Here is a 22,651-nt window from a genome sequence, read left to right as displayed (position 1 = left end):
ACAGGCTGACAGGCGGCTCCATGCACTCTGAGGCACTAACAGGGGCATTGGGCCCCCGGTCTATTTAAAACGCAAGTTCAGTCATCCACAAAACACTTGGCCTTTCAGACTCTGCAATGACATGTTCAGAATTATTCTCTGAAGCAAAGAGGAAAATGTTAAAGTAAAAGGGAGGATGTGTTTTCTATTCTTGTGTGTGCTTGGGTCTGCAAAATGGAAGTCATGTTTTGCAAATTAAGTTATTAGAGTGCAGTGTGAGTGCTGGTATGGAAGAGCTCATATATAGAGCTTATTAGAGAGGAGTAAAAGTCAGCGTAGTGGCCTTCTGCCTGGCGAGCAGCCAGTCAGGGAGGCATTATCATTAGAGACCCTGCTGTTGTCTGTGTTGATCTGAGGCAGATGAAAAGCGTGCAGCCATGGCACCGGCCACAAAAGGGGTTAATGACGCGTAGCTGAGACGACACGGGTTTCAAAAAGATAGAGGGCTGGACAGATAGACAGACACAGAAAGGGGTGAGGGAGGTCAGCGACCACACAGTCATGCTCCTGGTTGAAAACAGTCACATGACTAAGGAAAAACATAGACACACAGATTGGCAGTGGTGGAAGAAGTACTCAGATCCTCAGAGCAACCACATAAATCTGTGGGGGGTCATGACTTGATTCCTGGGTTAGGAAAGAAGAAATAATTAAATTCTGCTTCACTGATTTGTTGTGCATTTTTGGACTTTTCCATTACTTTTTCTTAAAAAAAAAAAAAAAGAAATAATGGATTTTTTTTCTCTTTGGTGCTCAAACTGTAATTTAAATGAAACCATCTAAGAACTTTAAAGGGGAAATCACATTTTGGAAAATATGTCACATCATAGACATCTTTAAGATGACACAGGGCTCCAGCTAGACACAACTTTTTTGCAATGTGTACAAGTCAAAAAACTTGAGAACCACTGCTTTAATCTTCAACTATGCATTGTGTTTTATATGTTTACCATTTACTTTTTATGTAAAATGTCAACCTGAAAAGTAACTTCTAACTGTAGCTGTCAAATAAAGAAGTGTTGTCAAAGTATAATATCTTCTTCTGAAATGTACTGGAGCATAAATATACAACACTGAAGGAAAAATACTTTGTAGTTTTAAGGACTTTGTACTCAAGTACAGTACTGGAGTAAATGTCCTTAGTTACTTTCCACCACCAGAAAGATGTAACACCACACAGCTGAACTGTACTGTGTGGTTACAGCAATGACCCGATAAGACTTTGAGCTCATACACAAGCAACAGAAATTACATTTTATGACTGCAACGATTTGCAAGTTTGAGATTTGTTTTCTGCTATTGTCAGTTCCTTATTAGCCTCAACAATGATTCACAGAGGCAGCTGACAGCATCCATTCAGCTGTGCTGGAAACCCAAGATAATCAATTAAAAGATAAGGAGAAAGCCTGCCCAGTGACATGGAAACGCATTGCCAGATAGTATTTGTGTTCCAGGGTCTTTTTCCACACTAATAGGCAGCTGTGGACTTTTCAAAGCAGAGCCATCTCTTGAAATAGGCCTCATCCTTTTCATGACTTCACGTGACAACCCATGTCATGCCTCTGTGCCAATGGGCACATCATGGCTGAAAATGTAAAATTAAGGATGAAAAACTACAGTTTGAGTTGACACGGAATAAAACAGAGCACGCCTCTTAGGCTTTGACAACTGCTTTAAGTAAATTAAAGCATAAAATTTTCTTGGTAGGTTTTTTCAATGTCGGTCTTTCATTCTAGCATTTACACTCAATGAATGGGGCTGTCGTGTTCGTGCATGGCACCAGCGGGAACGCGCATTTCTTTTCTGTTTTTTTTTTTTTTTCCAGCGGCACAGAGGAGAGAGTTCTGTTTTTGTGGAGGGAGGAGAGAGGACCGCACGGAGGACTACACTGTTCTTGCTCTGCACAAAAATGACCCGGGTATAATCTCTCGCGTCCGTTAAGAAACCATGAACTGTCCGTAGTGTGTGTGGCTTTTTTTTTCTTCCTCGGCCAACAGGAAAGAGGGGGCTGTGAAGTAGAGGCGCTCCTCCGAGTGTAGTACGCCGTACGCAGGAGCCACTGTTGTTGCCAGTTTCTCCGAGAAAAGGACGGGTTCAGCAGAGAAAGACCGGAGAAGAACTTTGTGCAAGATGCAGGGGGTTTCGGCTACTGGTAAGTGAAATTCCCTGACAAACAAAGGCGGATCTTCCTCTCTGTCGCTTTTTAAGAAAAAAAAAAACTCTCTGTGGTTTTCTTAAGTTGTTTCCAAATGGCCACGGCTTGTATTGCGCACAGGATTTGAATTCCAAAATGCTTTTGCCAGCTGTCAACGGGGCAGCTGCAGGCCTGCATCAACTCCAAAACAACGTATAGAGTTGTTTTGCTCGTCAGGCTGCTCCACACGCTGTCTGAGAGGAACATTAACGGTCTATTGGGAAGCTTGAGCTGACATGGCAAGAATAGGAGCAAAGCATTGCCAAACTCTAAGAAAAGGCAGTTCTGACCTCAGCATTGCCCCAGTCTGAAGCAGGCCCCCCCCCCCCCCCTCACACATGAACTAATATTAACAGGAAATCAAGCAGTAGCCACAATGAAGATGTTAGTTGAGATAATAATGATCAGAAGATGAGTCATTCATCTTCCTTCCTTCTTTACTGTCTGTATTTGTGTATGTGTGTGTGTGTGTGTGTGGCCAGAACAGCTACAGAATCCCCTTATGGAATGTGTTTGGAGTGGAGGAGAGTGTGTGTGTGATGCAGAAATTGTGAGATTAGAGATGTGTTGGAAGTATCTGTGAGTCTTTTAGCGAGAATGGCAGGATTAACACGTGAAACAAAGTGTGCGTCAGTGTGTAGTTTCCTCTTTGTATTACGTACAAAGATATTTCTGATTATGAGACACTTCTCAATTTTTACTCCACCATAGTCACACGGGTGGGGTACTTTCTTGCTTTTTCTTTCTTTCTTTCTAAGCCAACTGTTCATCATTTGCCATGTCCAGATCATTGTTCATGTGTCATGTATTGCATTTTGCATGGTGTCCAGATGACAGATCTGGGCCATTTGGCTTAATGTTCCTATCAACTAACCACAGTGAGCTACTGTGAGAACCAAACCCCATAGAAAATTCTGCAAAATCTCAGGATCTTTCATAGAGGCCAGAGAATAAAGTGCTAGCATGCAGACAAAGAAGGGGGAGGGTATAGGGAGAGAGAGAGTGATAGAGATGAAGTGCTGATGGGACGATATCAGGCTGCAGCAGAGGTGAGCTATGCAGAGAGAAAAAGAGTGTGTTTGTTGTGAGACTCAGGGGAGGAATCGATCTGCCGTCCTCCTGGCTGACTTTCTTTTTCCGGCAGTCCAGCGGTGTATCGTTTCTCTCCCACACAGACATTCATTCCCAAGGCCTTGCTCTCTCTCTCTCTCTCTCTCTTTTTTTTTTTGCAGTTCCCTCTTTCTCTCCCACACTGTCCCAGATCAATCTCTGCCCCCTCATCTCTCTGCCTGCCCCTTAAACCCCCTCCCCAACACACACACAACTCGAGTGCTCACTGCAACTGCCATCAGATGAAGTATATGTTTTTTTTTGTTGTTTTTTTTTTTTTTGGTTTGTGTTTTTTTCTGCTGAAGTTCCCTCAACTCTATTCCTTCCACATGGGAATCTAACCAGCCCATGCACTCTCTAATGCTTATTTTTATGTTTACGATGGGAGGGTCAAAAGGGTTGTAGGCTGCTCGCATCGAATCATTGGAGAATCTATTAAAATAAACCACATCACAAATGAACTGCGGCTGAATAGATAGCATGCCTCTCAGTTTGAATTCCACCTCAATCCTCAGACTGGTTTCCAGCTCCATAAACTTTTCTGACAGACTCCGCTCTCAGTCTTCACGCTCTGTGTTACTGTACGTCTCACCCAAATGTGGGTGAATGTGTCTCCTCCACAGATGTAGGACAATGGTGGTCCGCGTTTGGCAGCACAATTCTCCAGCATGGATGTCCTGGCTGGATGTTTAGGTTATTTATTATTAACAAAAGCTATTGGGCCTGTCTGTGTTTAACCAAGCCAATGTAAACATCTCCCCTTCGTGTTAGATAAACACAGAGCACGGGAGTTAGAGAGGAGGATGGTGAGAGTATTATCTGCCCAGTTCCCCTTGTTCCCACTTTTTTGAGCTCAGATACCCCTGCTGTTGCTCTGGCTTCCAATTCATTGGTTTTCTTGCTGTAAGTAAATGCAAGATTGGTTCATTAGTCAGTTCATGTGTTAAGTCATGAGGACAGAGAAACAAAAATAGTCTATGTATCGCAGAACCCCACAATGCACTGTTAGCAGTGTTACACTATAGAGTGGTAGTAGGTGATAAGCAGTGTGTCTGTGAAGGTTCATCTCAGTCACGCAGGTGGTGCGATGTCTGGAGAAAGTTGTTTCCAGATCATTAGACAGATGCTTTGATTGAAATAGCTTGCATCCTCTAACAATAGTGGGTTAAGCCATAATGGATATATGACTTTTTTGAAATTGTATCTGACATTTAAACAACATGTAGTAGTATAAAAAAATAATGATGAATGGTTGAATAAGGAAACACAATTAATAAATAAAACGTATTTGTGGTGGGCGATAGAGGATGCAAGTTTTCCGCTTGCCATACAGTTATTGTCATACATTAGCTTAGAGGCTGAGTAATTCAGTAAAGATGCTGTGCCTCACCTTTAAACTTTTGGAACTACTGTATGGCAAACAACAACTAGACTCAGTGAGGTTACCTAGTGTGGTACTAGTATGCCTGTACGGAGACCATAGACTGTATATAAAAAATCCCTCTCTCTATATATATAGTGTGTGTGACAGAGTCTAAAATAAAAACCTGTGCTCACCCAATTTACCTGGCAACCGGCACTGGGTTTACTGGGCACATACACAAATTGTTGCCAAAAAGCAGTTTCAACACAGAACTCAAATCAAAAATTGTCCATAAAAATAAATATTGGAGTCAGTTCTGACTCTGTTCTCTTTTGTCAGTTTTGCAAACAGTGGCACCCCAGTATGCTCTTATGGACAAATTTTGTAATGCTGATTCTGTTTCTAACCACCCCTGATGTATTGGTCAGGCTCTACTCATTATCACTTAAAAGATCGGTCTTACTACTTGGGATAATGCCAGTTGGCTACTGTCACTTAGCACAGTGTTTGCACCGACGCTAACAATCTACTTTTGTGCAAATGGATGATTTTGACGTTGACATTCCCAAGATGACCAACAGGCCAGTCATCCAACAAGTTGGTGTATTTCCTTAAGCACCAATCTCTAACATCCCCTACATTTCTCTCCTCCTCCATGTCTCTGTCTCCTTCTGTTTATGTATGAATGTGTGAGACAGCATGACTCAGTTTCAGGGCCATTCAGAAGCTTCAGGCTCTTTCCCGACCTGCCTGAGTGTCACATTGATTTTCCTAATGGTGGTCATGTGTGGATCCTGCTGTTGCAAAGATTTAAGCTAAGGCGGCGTTGCTGCTTGTGTGTGTGTGTGTAAAAGGGTCTTCTGATGTGACTGACCCCTTTTCTCACAGGCCACTTTTAGAAAGTGTTTTTTTTCTGCACTGCACTGCATGATGGGGTTAGGGTTACCTTAACTTTCTAAATCTTTCTATGAAACTGTAAATGTCTGTTATCATGTCAAGTTGTTAACAGTCATTGTTTTAAACAACCCCAAGTCTACCTTTGCACTAGATAAGTAGTGGTTTATTAGGTTTGCCAGTTTAACATTAGACTGCAAGCATGCAAAAGACACTTTTGCAGTAAGATGATGACTTTACACAGGATTGAAAACATTAAAACGTACCTGGGTGGGATTAGAAACTGGTTTGTTTTGATGTAGTTTCTGCTCTCTGTTGCCAAGGTGAATACAGTGGCGTTATATTGACACTCCTGTTTAACAGGTTCTTGAGTCATTTGCAGGCACGTTGCTTTTAGAGGTGTGTTTTGAAATGAGCTCTTAATGTAAGAAATCAGAGCAATTTTTGTTTAGCACTGTTAGTAAGTTAAAAAGGATATTGTCACCTAACTGTTCTCTTTAGATGGAGGCAGCCAAATCAATCAGTTTTTTTTCTCCAGTTGTTTCTTTTGTAGGATTTTAGAGCTTGAAAAAGTGAAAGTACATTTGAAAGGGTTAGGGTTATATTGCTTTGTTATCACTATAATCATCTCATGGTTTCTTAGATTTATTTTGTGACCCCTTGAAAGGCCCTGACAACCCAATTGGGGACCATAATAAGAAAATGTGACATTTGTTTTCCCTCAAATTCCCAAGAATCAAAGTCATTTTTGAGTGATAGTCACAGCTTGTAGAGGAATAACATGAAGTACAATCATAGCCATAGTTGGACAGCCTTCTAATATTAGTGTTTGAATTCCTGTTATCGTGCAACAAACAAGTTCCTGACTCATCTTTTAGCAGAAGTCTGCTTTGGCGCCTGTGACGAAACAATAAAGTTTTTGAGCTGAGCTGAAGTATGCAATGTGGCAGTGGTATCCGATTATATGTTTCAAAAAGTCGTCGTTAATCAAATACATCAGCCACATCAGAAGATCACACTGACACTTGAGTGCTTCGAGAGTTTTAACAGATTAGTAAGAGTTGGAGTGTGACAGCAAGGATAGGAGTAGTGTTGAGTCAAATGCAGGTTTGGTATTAGGATGTTTCTGTTCAGAGAAACAGTCCTTCCTGCACAATATGTTTATACTGGAGGTCTCTTGGCTTATAGTAGGGTCTGGCTGACACATACACACACTTGCACATACACACACAGAAGGCGGAAGTGACCTAGATTTCCTAAATGGTACCAACTGTTGAGGCCTTCAAGAAATGGACAGAATTACACAGTGTCACCCAATAAAGGACAGTTAAGTCAAAGATCGAGCATTACCCCAGAGACTAAATTAATCTCATCCCGGTCGTCTAGATAGATCAGGCTTGTATGTAAGCCAGATGCTAAACTGTGCTACTTTTAATCTTTTGAGTGGGAGTGCTGATTGAGGATCATTGACTGACTCTCTGTGGCCTGCCTTAAAATGGAAAAAAATAATCTGAGATCAGCACTGAGATCTGATAAACAGGACAGAGAAAGGGCCCAGTTCAGTAGCCTTTCAGGCCCTAAAAGTCTTTGTTTGTGCTTCGGTCACAGGACGAGAAGGTCAGTTTCTCCACAGCCCTCTGTGTCTGTCTCTATCTGTGTGTCTTCTCCAGTCTGCTGTCTGTCTGGATTGGACCTACCCTGATGAGGGGGATTTTCCTGGGAAAGTCATATGGAAAGAAAAAAACAGAGCCTTAATAGTAAAAGCATGTTCCATTCTATTTCTCTCCATTTGTGTGTGTGTGTGTGTGTGTGTGTGTGTGTGTGTGTGTGTGTGTGTGTGTGTGTGTGTGTGTGTGTGTGTGTGTGTGTGTGTGTGTGTGTGTGTGTGTGTGTGTGTGTGTGTGTGTGCATGTGCTTGCGGGTGCTTGTGTTTTATGAGTTGAGCTCCTTTCTAGCACACTGAAGGCATTGTGTTTTTCCTCTCTGATCATCAGAAGAGCAGGCTCTCTAGAAGCAAGGCTTCCTGTACACACTGGGGTGAGGCAGGGGGATCTGGAGAGGAGGGAGGCAGGGAGGAAGAAGAGGAGGGGGAGAAAAAGGGAGATGGAGCCAGGTGGAGGTCACCTCTAGGTTAGATGGTGAGCATTTTGTTTCGCAGCTTAAATGGCAACACAGAGTCCTGAATGTGGAGCTTGACCCTTTAAAAAGTAGTTTTTCATTTGTGTCTGGAGCCCAACTGATACATCTGCACAGTCGATAGGTAACAAGAAACCGCGGTATGTGATCGTTTAGAAGAAGTGTTGCCAGGTTTGTCTGTAAAATGTCCTGTCTGTAAAATAGGTCTTGTATATTTTTCTTCTACATTTTTGCCACTGCCAGCAAAGCCACCAATTAATTGAGCGTACTAACACATGTTGTCTGTTTATCAAAAGCCTGATACGGCTTCTTCCTCTGTGTCCCAGACTTGTGTTGTTATCCAAAACCTCACTATGTTCCCTCACTATGATTATCATAAGCACCATAGTCTATTGTGAGTCAGTTCCACATACACTGCTTTTGGTCTTTTGATGTGATTTGCTGACAGTATCACCAGCCTTATAAGTTTGTGACTGTTATGCATTTGTTGATATGCTCATTTTTATTTGACTTTTTTTTAATGGTCAAATATTGATGTAAGCCTCCATATATAGTATACGGTGTATGGTAAGTCTTTAGATGTATTATTTTTTATGTTCAAGGGAGACATTGATGTCCATGGATTTCTCTGTTAATAAAATAAAAATCTGCCTGGACCTGCCTAAAGCTTATTAGATTTGCAGAGGGTACATTAATTTATGGGGGATTCTGGGTATGAGCAGGAATTGTTTTGCTAAAATTCTCTGTGGTTGTGGTTTCAAGGACACTCATCTGAGATTTGAGGGTCGGCTGCTGAGAGGTCCAGCAGCCTAAAGCCAACTGGTAGCCAAACACGGGCATTATTAGAAGGAGTGTGTGTTTGGTGTTTTGCACGGATGCTGTTTGTTGAAGCAGTCGCTGCTTGCAGCTGCATTTCCACATGCTGATGATGTAACTCTGACAGTGAATTGATGATTGATTACCCGCTCACATTTCCCGAAGTTGATTTTTACACCACTGTGAAATGAAACCACTGCCTGCCTGGAAGATAGGAAATCAATCTAAAATCTGAAATGATACGATGTGCTGTTAAAACCTGGTCAGCAGTAATGTAAACTGCGCATGATTTGCAAAACCATGATTGCTCCTTGAGGACTTTATGTCCTTGAGCTTTTAGCTAAGTTTAGTTCCCCCCCCCCACACACACACTCCACCATTCACACTCACTCACCTGATATAGCCATAAAACATGTTGTAAATGTCTCCCGAGTCTGGCTGATTGCTGCCAACAAAGGCAGCCAGTGTTGAATTCTCCATGCTCTCTCCCCTGGGTGCCCCCCCAGCCCCCCCTCTGCTCTGCCCTTCTGTTGTCATTAACCATTGTCTCTCTCCTGTTCCTCTTCCTTACTTCAAGCCTCTCTACTAAAATCCAACCTTCTTACATTTTCACTTATACATATATTTTTAATTTAACACTCAAAAAGTTACACACAGCCTCAGTGTTTGTCAGTCGGCAGGAAACTCTAAACATTTCCTTGCTCTATTCTCTTCCCCTCTACCAGTCTTAGCCTGACACAGATTATCTCCTTTTTAAAATGGCACGACTGTTTGAACAGGGCTCTCATTTAGTGCACCATAAGGGACTGCCAGATAGTGAAAGTTGGATTGTTTACAGCCTTTCAGCTTTGGATGCATGTATTTAATGGTCACCATTCAGCAGTCCCAACTGCTATGAGTGTGTTTTTGCCTGAGTGTGCCTTTGTATCCTGGTATTACAACTATAATTTGGTGTTTTTGATGAGAAAAGATGCTGCTGTCAGTGGAAAAGCCTTGTGGTGTGATTTATAATGACTGCAGATTTATCTTCCCTTACTAAACTCGTATGCTCTGAGAATCATCCTCTTACTCTACATCTCAGCTCTTATTACAGTCATTCATAAAATGCTGACTCAGCAAAATGAACCAAAGCAGGAGAAACAGTTTTTACAGCATTGTTTATGAACCTCTTTCTTTTATTTATTCAGATATGATTTATACTCTCACATGGGGATCTTATTGCCCACCAATTTTCCAAAAAATCTCTCTACTGCTGCTATGCTCATCGCACAGCAGTTATTGTACCACTAGATGGCACTGTCATCTTATTCCTGTAAAGTTGTTCATCCAGCTAAGCAGTGAGCTTATGAGATTGGAGACTACAACCTTCTCTTTAGTGTGGATTTTTAACAAATAATCACTAAAGACTTCTTACAATAGGAATGTAGTTTAAAGGACAGGATTCCAGTCTGGGGTTCAGGACTCCTCCATGGGGTTGAAAAATAAATACGAAGGGTCATGAGATTACATATTTCTGCAACACAAAATTATGTTTATTTTTCAGACTTTGCTCAAGTCTTTTCTATTTTTCTTGTGAGTTACTGGATGACTAAACCTCTTCAGGCTTGTAAAAAAGCAAAACAACAAAAAAAAAAGATGGAGAGGTTCTTTGGTTGAAGTGAACTGATGCAGCCACTTATGAGAAGTCACAAGTAGACTGTGCTTTGTTTTTAGGGGCCACAAGCCAAAAAAGACTGTGAACCATTGGTTCTTCTTTCACAACCATATTCTTAAAGGTCTTTGAAAAGAGCTGCTGAAGAGTAATGTGTTTGTGAAGTTTTGTGGGCTCAGGCCATCATCATTGCCGCTCTCTGTGTTGGCGTACAAGCTCTCTCTCTCTCTCTCTCTCTCTCTCACTCTGCTCCAGACAGACCCGGAGCTCAGCAGCCTAGCTGCTCTTATTTTGGGTGACATCGAGGTGCTTCACACTGAAGGTCACCCTGGCAACAGCAGGCTGACTCTCCACTGTCTCCTCTCCTTTTTCCTATTATAGTCTGCACTACCCGTCAGCCATTTATCATGCTATACTACTCTGACTCTGTAATGACTTTGTGAAACACGATAGCACCGTTTTATGGGAGTTAGATCTAGACTCTAACTTTCCACTTTAATGGCTGCAGTTTGCAGTGACTTGCATTTTCTACGGTAGTTGAGAATTTCCCCCTCCTCATGTTAAGATGTGTCAGGCAGATCCTCCCTTTGTTTTAAACTGTCACCTAGAGATTTGAACCTGTGAGCTTCTATGGCCACTGCACTGCGTCCCCCTCTCCCAGCATGCCTTGCACCAGTCACAGCTCTCATCACAGGACAGTTGTAACACCCTGCGCCTAATGAGGAGATGAGAGCTACATCCACACAGATGGATCCTGTTCCTGTGGCCCGTTATGGATTATCTTCCTCAAACAGTTATTTCAGGCTTTCAGCATTTTTTTTTTTCGTCAAGGCCCTAATTCACTAACAAGCCCTTCATTAGATTTACATTGATCCTGAAAGGTCTAAATGTAATAAAACAACAAACTGCCTCAGGCTGCTTGGCATCTGTATTTTAGTCCATGCATGTGTGTGTTTGTGTGTGTACAGTATGTGCATGCATGTGTGTCAACTGATTCCCTGAAAAGCTTGCTCTCTGTCTGCTGCTTTAAACGCCTGAAGCTGAATCGCTGTAATTAATTTCTTCCAAAAACATTCTTGAAATATGAAGAGCATGTACTGTAGGTTGTTAAACTGCCATCTATCACTGTGCCGCTGTTCCAAGCTGAACGATGAGTCTCATTAAGCTAGGACACACACACACACACACCCAAACATACAGTGTTGGCCCTCTGCTGCATGATGGATGCTGTGCCTGTTTGCAGTCATTAAGAGATAAACAAAAACAAAGCAGCTAGATGCAAGTCATCCTCCTCTAATCTATTTGACAGCTGGGAGAGTGTGCCAGCAATACACTTATAGGTAAAGCACTCATAACCACAACAAGATTCAGCCCTATTACAGTAAGTGGCTTGTGGGCTTGCATCTCTGAAAGACACTCAGTGAAGGATTGCGTCATTGTTGTATCTTATTCAGTGGAAGAAATATGACAGGAGTTCTAATCTTGGTTTCAGTGAGCCGTGCGAGGTATGAATGTGTTCGTTCATTCACAAGTGGAAGCTCTGGATGTTTAGCATTCTGCCTTTGCTCTCACTGTTCTTACAGTTTTTTTTTTGTCTGTAAATCACTTGTATGTCACTGCAACTACCCCCAGAAGGTGACTGCAGGATAAAAGTTGTTCATAATATACTTAAAACACTGCAACACAGACTTTTTATGAAAGTGATTTCCTATTAACTCTGTCTAGAGGCACTTTAACCATACCATTCAAACAGATATCACTGCTGAACAGATTCCATAGATTTCCCTCCAGAGGACGCTCTCCCAGTAAGGACATTGAGAGTTAAATGGTGTTGGTTCAGTGAAGCGTTGATCATTTTTCACACTGCTCTTTTGGGTGTACTTTACGTTCCAGTGTGTGATCAATCATGTCAAATCGCTGCTGGTGACAAATGCCCTCACGTGTGTTCCTTGCTAGAGATATTCCCATCAGACACACACAAATACACCAACACACACACACACGCAGACCTTCGTCATCCATCACCTCCGATCCCCTACGCGCCTTTTCCTCTTAAACATGATGCAGCACATGAAATCTGAGTTTATAATTGTGGTTGCATGTGTGCTACAACAAAGCTGAAAACTAAACGACAACTGTAGACGTGATATGTAGTTGAAAGGTTTCATGTTTTTGTGCAGATGGAGGTGTTTCTGGGTTTTAGTGCATGTTTTTCCTTCTGTTGATGCTGAGCTGGGTGAAGCGAGCAGCTCTGCATCGTCACCCCTCACATACCTCACGTTCTCATTTCACTTTGTGCCAACCCTTTCCTCATTTGAACTATTTATTTTTACTCTCTGTTTCTCTCTCTGTCTCTGCTGCACAGTAATCTCTACTGAGCCGTGTATAATCATAGGCCATCTGGGCGCTGTAGGGAGAGATGAGCCTGCAGCTCATCAGATGACCAAATGCGCCGTGGGTAGACACACACTCCATGTGCACGCACTCACACATACATATATGCACACGGTCACGCCTTTAATAGTTACAAACCATCACAGAGACGTTTGTTTCCACCTTCACACCTTTCAGGACCGTACTCAAGGACATACGCATCATCCAAACAAAGCACGCCACAGTAACACAGTGGAAATCAACAGCATAGCATTTGAAACCAAATCACACCTCTTTCAACATCACACAATGATTTTCCACAAGCAGAATATTGCACTTTAAAGCTGATCAAGCACTGACCTCCAAACAGGGATCCAAATCAAATAACAAGTCCACTGTATTTATTGCCTGCTGTTTCTAATATTGCTTTAGTGTCTGCTGGACTCCCTGCTCATCTTGTCTGTGAGGGGCTGCATAAGAGCTCATCGAGATCATTTACTAAAATGCTGACTGCTCTTTAATTCTAAAACCTGTCCCTCTGGTTTAATAGATGCGGCATTGTGAAAAAAAAAAAAACAAATTAAAAAAAACAGATCATACAACAAAAGATGTTTGAGACCGTTGTAATTATATTATAATTGTTCTACTGAGCATAATGCTTTGAACTGGGGCACATCAGCAAAGCCGCTCTTGTGGGAATGTGATGAATCAAATCAAAGAAGTTTTAATCTTTGTGCCACAATAAATTCTGTTTATCAGATGTAGAATCCTAAAATTGTAGATACAAACATCAGTCAGTGATGTTTGTATCTACGATTTTTTAGTAATTACATCCAGTAACGTGTTTTCATCAGAGAGCACAAGAATATCCACAGGACTGAAGCCAAAGTCAGAGATAAATAGACAGACAGACAGACAGATGGATTGAAAGCGTATAGCTTGAATAATCCCTACAGAATAATTTTCTTGAGCTTCCTGATTTTATTATAATTTTTTTTATTTTATTTATATATATATATTTTGTTTTCTGCCTTGCACCATGCCCCACAGCCAGGCACCCACAGACAGCATGGGAGCAGTGCAGAAATACAATTTCCAGATCTTACCACCACCACTTAGCAATGCTCTAACAAAGCGGAACAGCCGGTCTATTGCATAGTTTTTCTGCTGGAGGCAACATAGATACTCGGATTATGCTAGGCTCCAGCCTCTTTGTAATTCAGATAAGACCTCTGTACTCCAGCAGATAGGTTTAAATATTAATAATGAATTAAAAGATACTCCTCTGGGTGAAATATTAATGAATTCTTCTTTAAAGAGAGGCTTTGTGTCCTAAGAGAGGGGATATGGCAATGTGCTTGTTAGAGTATTTTAAAACACATCTTTGATTTTGAGCTGCTGAATGTTTGAGGAGTTGAGGAGAGGTAAAGGTGACGGTCAGGGTAAATATTTGAGCAGGCAGATAGCTTTGAATGACCGTTAAAGATACTTTTATTCGAGGATGAAAGAGGCACGCAAATTAAATTTGACACATAAGATCACCTGTCTTCATTCATGACTATAATCAAACCTAATTTCCTTCTGAAAGCTTGAATTGATCCCTCTATTGAATCTTTGTGAGTGCAATTCCCCTCAGAGAAAGCTGATCCACCGGCTTAGTGAGTCAACATGAATGTGTGTCAGTAACAGTGGATGACTCCAGATGCATTAACTGTGTCGACCTCTGTTGCAGTTTGTCTGGATGTTGTGTCTTGCTGGCACTCCAGGACCTTGAGAGACGTGTGAACATTAAAGTTATCCTTTTTCCCAGCTTAAGCTTGTGCATGTGACTTGTGTGTATGAGTGTAGCCTGAGCAGTAGTGTGTAGATTTATTCATATCAATGTGTGCCTGTGTCGTCTCTCTCTGTGTGAGGGCTTTTTGGAAAAATTCTGGAGTCCAGTCAACATGCTGTGGAATGTGAATTGTCTCCATGACAACAGCCTAGTGTCCTCCTTCCGGCTTTCATCCGCAGGGTGCATGCCGAGGCTGCCAAACCAAGTGTGCCATGGCATCAGCCCACCGACTGATCTGAGCTATTTAAAAAATACTTATTTATCTATGCAAATTTCTGTACCAAGCCCCCTCTGACTCTAAGTGGGATAAGTCCTCAGTGTGCCTGCAGTAGGCCAGGACTAGATAAAGAGAAGGGTAATGTGTGTGTGTGTGTGTGTGTGTGTGTGTGTGTGTGTGTGTGTGTGTGTGTGTGTGTGTGTGTGTGTGTGTGTGTGTGTGTGTGTGTGTGTGTGTGTGCTTGTGTGTGTGTATGTGTTTGTGCAGATCAAATTCAACACAGTCCTTTGAAGGCCAGTTGACAGAACTCTGGCAGGCATTCAAACAGTGCTGATGCGGTATTTTGCATATTGTTGACAGCATTGTTGTGCCTGTCTCTGTAGTTGTTGTTGCAGAGCAATGGAGTCTTAGGGGGGCGATGAACTGTGGCATCATATGCTTCAGTTTCTGGACAGTATTATCCATAGACAGAAGGGCAAACATAGACACGACATTTGTTGGCCGCGTCTCATTGGCTGACCTTGATTTTTGAATTAAACAGGGAAAGCAACGATGTTTTTCTTCAGGTTAAAATGAGACAGTGACTGTCCTTAATTCTGATATTTAATAGGGAAAGGATACACATCCTTTTTTAATTTAGAAACCAGGCAATGAACTGTATTTTCCATTCCTGTGTAACTGCCTGACTAACACAGGGATGGAAGGGAAGGGAGTGTGTGCGGTTAGTTGATCCCACTGAGCAGATGTGTGGCAGATGCCCTCCTTAGGTCAGTGGAGCGGAGAAGATTTAGGCTGGTGTTAGTCGTCAATATTCCAGTAGGTTTGTGTGCGACAGAGACGGCGAATAATCACACACAAGTTTCTCCATTGTGTTCAGATGGAAAGAGATCATTGTTGTAATTAGGGAGAGTGGTAAAGGGTGACAGAAGGGCAGAAGAACTGTGCCATCCTGCTTCATTTCCCTTGTCCCCTGCCAGTGAATGCAGCTCTATCTCTATGAGCTTCTTCCAGGCAATAACATGGAAATCAAAGTCCTCCAGTTGCCCTATTTTAAAGCCAGAATCGACTTTGAGCAGTGATCTCTGTTGCACATGAGCTAAAAAGAGGTAATAAGATGGCAAGAGGTTCAACATTCCTCCCTAACCCACAGCTCACATTCCTCTCTTTGGTGTAAAGAGGGGGGCACGAGCACCATGCCTCATTAGATAACCCACAAAGGCGAGGCTCTATTCTTTTTTGAGATGGGTTTTTCCCCTTATTTGGATTGCCCCTCAGGGCGGCTACAGCACCGATTCTCTATCTCGTCTTTCCCTGATGTGAGAATATTTCACCTTCGACAGGTCTGCTGGATCCAGCAGCTGGGCTTATTGCTGTGGAGAGCAGCACCTGTTCCCCCTCCTGTCCAGTGTGATGCATAATTCACTGTGTTGAGAATTTCAATCAGTTCAGCCAGAGATGGCCTTCAAGAAGCTGCTGGAGGTGAGGGGGTTTACACGAGAGGATGTAGTTATTGTCGCTGTTTTCAACAGGAGGACGAGTGGATCAATCAAGGCCCACTCTAACCCACTCTCAGCCACACTCTCAACTCGCCTCCAGTTTTAAAGCTCCTGCATTTCCTGAATCTAAATCGAACGCAGCCACCCATCCCCCCCTTTACACTCTCCTTCTCTTCCGTTCTCCTCACACCCAGATTTAAAACCCTGTTATCATTTTGGAACTGGGGATATTCCTGCAGTGTTTCCATGGTTATCGGTGGCATTCGTCTGTGGGTTCAGAGCCGGTGTCGGGCAGTGTCACCCTGTCTTTCAGGCTGATGTCACCCCAACTATTGAGTGGGAAGAGGGGGGACACAGAGAGATATGGAGAGGGGGGTTGGTTGTAATTATATGTGCATATGAAGAGGGTTGGAGCAGCTTGGGCTCGTCACCCTAGCAGCTTTTGTGATCCCCGTGTCTGTGGGGGGAAGTCGCACAGAGACACGGATGTACTCACCAGAGACTTGTGGTAAAGTGGCTCCCCAAGGGATACAGCAACATTCATTATTTACACGTCAAAAATACAGATTATTTTTTGGGAAGAACTACTACTGAAATGATCAATGGGTTAGTCAGTTGTCAGAAAAATAAGTATTTTGATTCTCGATTAATTGTTTGAGTCATTTATCAAGCAAAAACAAAAATTTGTTGGTTCTAGTTTTTCAAATTGTAGGATTTGTAGGATTTATCAGTTTCATATCTTTATTTACACATCAGTAACACAAATAAACTTTTTGGAAGGAATTAGTGCTCAAATGATCCATCAAGATAATCTGACAGTAATTTTGATTATGAATTAACCCTTTGAGTTATTTGTCTGAGCTTCTCAAATACAAGGGTAAGCTGCTTTTCTCTGTTACCATGACAAAGCTGTTGACAAAACAAGCATTTTGAAAGAAATTGTGAGCAGTTTTCTCATTTTTTTTTACATCCCAAGGACTAAGTGATTCTTTGAGACTGAGAATAATTAGTTGTAGGCTTAGACAGAAAACTCCACATATGTTGCTCACCGTGTTTCCAACAAATACGCGAAGGATTCTTCCAAAACCCTCCCTCCTCTCCAGTTCACTCATATCCTCACACACTCATGCAACAACTGTGCAGGCACACCCACTGATACTTACACACACTTCCCCCATCTTTCATAGCCACTTCTTTTACTCTCTCCCTCCTCCACTCATCTCTCCCTCTCACTTAACTCTCCTCTCCCTCTCCATCTACCCCCTTTTTTCCCCCCCTTGCTCCCTCCTCTTGCCGCCAGCCCGGGCCGTCATTAGTTTCCATGGTGACAGTTGGGAGGCATTATTGCCGGCTGAGAACTGCTCCTGGGTTCCTTTCAGAGTGGCGGCGGCGGAGGCATTGTTTAGTTCGCTGCTCTGAATGGTGTGGGGATCAGGACAGGGAGAGCGCAGAACAGGAGGAGGACATTTTTTTTGGGGCAGGGACAGTGTAGAGGGTAAAGGGGAGGAGGAAGGGGAGGAGGAGGAGGAGAGGAAAGGGTAGAGAGAGAGAGGGAGCGAGAGAGGCAGCGTGGTGGTTAGAGAGAGTCGATGAGGGAACAGGAGTAGTAGCGGCAGTAGCAGACTCATGCTGTCCCCTTGAGAGCACTAATAAAACATCCAGGCTCCTCACACAACCTCCTCGTGGCTCTGTCCTGGACTAGATTGGACTCTGCTTTTTTTTTTTTTTTTCTGTGAAGGTTTTTGTCACACAGCAAAAGACGAAAGGATCGACAGAGATTTCAGACAGAGAGTGAAAACAGAGAAAACATCGAAGGCAGATGGCAAACTGAGTTTAGCTGGTGAGTTACAAATGGCATTTCATCGTCTCTCTGTGGTAGATTTATGTTTATTTATGTGGGAATGAACATGTGCACATTTCAGTTTTGCATGAAGATGTGTCCTGCTTTTGGTTTATATGCATTTTAGTGTGTATGGGTGTATGTAGCAGGTGCTGCTTTTTGTTTTTTGTTTTTTTTTTTTTTACAAAATATACGTTTTCCTTCAAACCAAACCTCTGTCTGGGTTATGTTTGGGTGGGTGGGCTTGCAGCTGTCTGCTGAATGTGGGCTAATTCTCACTGCCCTCTGAAATATACATGCCAGTCTGCATGTTTTATTGAGAATGTACATTGGGGGCAATTTTCCGCTGGCTTGATTCTTGGATTCCCTGCAGTGTTTTTTCAGGGAATTTCTGAGTGAGACAGCGTACGTTGTGTTTTGGTTCTGGTTTGTTTGGTTTTCTCTTTCGTCTATACCACGCTGTGTAATCAGCAGTGAGAGCTGAGCCTTCTGGCTCCTTGATCAAGTGATGTGTGTTGAGTAATGTAGTGAGAAGCGAACAGTGCCAATGTTTTTTTTAGGTTCATTGCCCTTGTGATGTCTTTCCGATAAAGCAACACTCAGGCTGTTTTTACTCAGTCTTACAACTTCCAGTCGATACATGCTCAATAAAGGTGCGGCTGAGGTTGTATTGAGTAAAAGTGACACAGCGATGACCACTACTAGCTCAATGATGTCATTACATGGCAGCGTGACAATGATTTAAAGATGATTTAAAGCTTAACTGATTAGCACAGCCGGTATTGGTGTATTTTGTCAGTTATTCACCGCTGGTATGTTAATGTTTGTATTCTGTCTCTTTGGGCTTTTTTTTTTTTTTTTGGCACACTATAATTTAGCTGACTAGGGAGTTGTCTTAAGGAGCAGGGAGTCTGAGTGTTTCCATGACAACCAGCAGCAGCTGTGTGAGCTGAGCTGAGGCTGAGTGTGTGGCAGACACTGTGGCATTGCCTAGAGACTGGGAGACTCAGTCTAATCAACGACCTTTTGACCCAGATCAATGGGGTGGTGCTGAGCCAAGCAGCTACGGGGTCTGTTTGACATATATACTGTAGTATGACGCCAGCGTTGTACGGCTGCTTACAGTTCCTGGAACATCGCAGGCTTCACTGGCAACAGAGCGGCATGATCCTCTTAGACTGGTGTAGTATTTGTGTAGAGGCAGGCTTCTCATTTATCAACCTAATCATGTCCATTAGATTGATTTATTTTAAGTGTAATTAAAGTATGACCTCTGAATATCCAGGTCTCTGCTGGTACTGGATTTGCAAATTTTGCTGTCCTTGAAGTGGGATAATTTTACTTGGACAAAACCACAGAAACGCCATGTGACAAATCCACAGTGTAGAGGAAGCTGCACAGCTAAATTATAGTAGGATGAACACTTGTTAACTGTTATGTATTAGGGTGTGAGTTTTCAAAACACACCAAACTGTCGGTGCCCACATTACTGATGCTTTGCTACAACAAGTGCAAAGTCCGGTAATTTGCTAAAGGTGAACAGTGTTAAAACCAACAACTACATCAGCGAAAAAGAACGCGGGTCTGTAGTCAAAAGTGAAAAATGAACTGAATCTGCACCTCTGCGACAGAGTCTCAACAAAAACAGTTCGTCATGAGCTGTCAGTCAAGCTATGAACCCAGAAAGCTGGTATTCATGGTGAAGTTGCCATGTAGAAGCCGCCTGTGTTCAAGGCCAGCACACAAAGACTCACACAGTAAACTTGTGTGGAAGGCAAAATCCTTAGAACCCCTGGGCAGTGGAAAAAGTAGTGAGTCATGTTTCACCCTTTTTCCTACGTCTGGACAGGTTTACTTTTAGAAAAAGCCAGAGGAAAGGATGCCTTTAGCCCGCAATGTCCACAACTATTTAATACAGGGGTGGGTCTGTTGTGTGAGGGCAGCCTTGCTATGGGAGCCATTAGTTTTGATGATTACATCTGTATTTTTGCGTCTTTAAACTTCCTTAAAAACTCAAGACTTCTCTTTCTTTTCACCCACCTCATGTAGATATCATATAAACTCATTTAACTCATGCTTGTGGTTTTCTCTTCATTCCTCGGTTGAATCAAGAGGAAGGAAGTGCTCCATATTGGTCAGAGATGCTGGAGAACTTGCGGTGATACTGACCAAGTCACACACAAACAGAAAGAAATACACATGCACATGCAGATACCATGTTAAACAGTCATCCTGATTAGTGTACTCCGTCACCCTGGTAGTTACACCCACAATTTCCTCTCAACCCGAGGGCACCTGGGGTCTTCCTCCACTTAGAGCTGGTGATGGCATTTCCTGTGGTGTTGGCACAATAATTATAGGAATCAGCAAACAAAAAACAATGTCACGTAATCAGATGATGATGGATTAGCAGACACCTCTGCCACGTTCTTAACTAGAAGTGAGAGAGCATATTTTATGTGGCTTTTTGCGTAGCCACCTAAATATTTCGCAATTCCTGTCTGACATTACACCTTTGGTTTGAACTGACACTCGCTGACATTCTTCAGGTGGGACAGTAAGAAGACACAAGTGTTTTGTTTTCTTGTATCGTGTGTGTTCTTGTAGCTTTGCGTGCAGCATTCGCCTGTGTGCGTGCGTCCTTTACTTCTCCATTTGGTCTGAGCAGTCAGTCGGAAAGTGTTAGAAGCCCTCTCGTCTCCAGTGAAGCATGTGTGTTGTCTTTGTATGAGACTTTGGCATCAGACAGGAGGAGAAATCGAAAAATCACACGCAAACACGTCCACAAACAACACTCCTCTCCTGCCAAACTCAATCAGAGTAATGACTGACGTCTTTTAATCTGACCTCCATCAGGGGGTCTTTTGTATCTTATTGTTGTCTCCCCTTTTTAAAACCACTGCTCACTTCAAAAGCTTAAAAGGTTTCAGAGTTAATGCTGAAATTGTCTTTGTAGTTGTGTCCTACAGCTTTGGAGAGGATGAGGTATGGCTTCCAGTGGCCAGTAACAAGATATTTAATGAATTTCTACTTAAGGGCATAGTGTGTGTGCATATACAGTACACATGTGCATGTGTTTTTATGTCTGCGTGTGCTTGTTTACATGCATTGGTACATGTGAGCTACCATTTAGTTTTTTTTTTAAATATACTTTCCTTAAGGGACGTTTGACTGAAAAAAATCATTTCCTGCCATATTCACATCAGGGGGGGAACTTTAATGTCTCCTTGTAAAGTGGAAAGCCAGTACCTGCTGCTTGCAGCAACTGGGAACTGCCATAAATGGTAAATTTCAGGACAGTAAGCTGTTCCTAGTGATCCCCTGGTTTTGTATTTCTCAAAGCTTGTCTGATGTTTCTTGGCAGTAAAAATGTGGAAATATAGAAATGGAATAGGAAGGAAGATGATGATTGTCTTGTAACGTTTATGTGTTACTTCTTGCAATATTTACTGATATCAAGCTAACTGTGGCTTAGCAGCACGCTAGGCAAAGTCTAAAATATTGTGCCACATCCCCTCAGGGATGTACAGAAAGAAGCTCTTGCCCAGGGCTGTTTCCATACATCCCTTGTGGATCCCTGATGTTGAACAATATGCTGTAGGAATAACAGCAGTCCTCTAATTGGGCGCTCTTTGATCAATCCTCACCTCGCCCTTCACTTCAGCCCCCCTTCAGAGACAAGCTGTTGCAGGTAACACAGGTGACAGATGACAGAGCTACCTTCTGCAGGTGACTGCGGTTCTCTGCAGCTCATACTATAGAAATTCAGCAGGGGCTATGATTTAGCCAATGGTCACATGAAAGACAATATAATAGCCAGTTATGAACAGGATAGATGCTAGAACAAATGTAAATGATCCCAATACATGGTGTATTTCATGACAAATGTGTGTATAAAGTTTGAGTTATTAGTTATTTTGGCTGTTGATATTTACCATTTCCTGATTTTGAAAGGACCATGGTTAGATGTGACAAATTATCCTGAAAACTTTTTTAAAAAAATATTAAATAATAAATTATCAACAAGCACAGTATATTAGCTACTTACTTTACAGGTGTCTCTGCTGACAGATTACCCCTTGTTGTTGTTTACATCTGGTGGGGCTAAGGTCAGGAAGCTAAATCCACACTCATGATTTATTAATCTGTTCCCTGAGACCTGGGAATCGAATAGTCGCGGCCCTACACAGATTCTCTAGTTTACATAAATAAAGGTAACAAAAGGAGCATTAGCTGTCTTGTGTGCACATGACTTGCACATCATGAAGTACATAAAAGACTGTAATGATTGCAGATTTTATTTGCTGGGGATAAAATCTGTTATCTGTAAACTGATGTTGAAGCTGAGTGGGTCAGATGGATTATTGCACAATCATGATAAACTGTTTGATTTAATCTCTTTAGCACTGAAAATCTGAAATCTGTTTGCACTCAGCAATGGGTCAGTATCTCTCATTCAGGTTTCAGTGATAGTAGCTTCCTATATTCAACTAAGTGCATAAGGAGCCGCCCGTGTCAGTCCTGTTGTCTCCTGTGTGGGTGCACTAACAGGGCTGGGAGCACTGCACTGCGGTGCTGTAAGGGGAAATACTGGAGCCATTAGAGAGGAAATAGGAGCCTTTATTAGTCTGTCTAGTGTACACCTGGCTTCTATAACAGGCCTCTCCTTGTAGAGTGATTTGTGTGTG

At 42.4% G+C, this 22,651-nt stretch overlaps 1 protein-coding gene across 3 annotated transcripts in view; it reads left to right on the top strand.

Moving 5' to 3' along the window:
* The first annotated feature begins 1,976 nt into the window (after positions 1-1,976).
* fgd (faciogenital dysplasia) overlaps positions 1,977-22,651 on the top strand; it is a 50,026-nt gene continuing 29,351 nt past the window's right edge. For 2 of the 3 annotated variants that reach the window (XM_041054155.1, XM_041054144.1), the window contains exon 1: positions 1,977-2,191. In XM_041054155.1, coding sequence (XP_040910089.1) covers positions 2,170-2,191 — 22 coding nt within the window. In that variant the 5' untranslated portion in view covers positions 1,977-2,169. The remainder of the gene's footprint in view (positions 2,192-22,651) is intronic. The other variant, XM_041054136.1, reaches the window with a different exon arrangement.

This window comes from Toxotes jaculatrix, chromosome 2 (genome assembly GCF_017976425.1).
Source record: "Toxotes jaculatrix isolate fToxJac2 chromosome 2, fToxJac2.pri, whole genome shotgun sequence".
NCBI classification, from domain to species: Eukaryota; Metazoa; Chordata; class Actinopteri; family Toxotidae; genus Toxotes; species Toxotes jaculatrix.
Note: the sequence above shows the minus strand (reverse complement) of the source record. Positions and strands in the feature narration are given on the sequence as shown.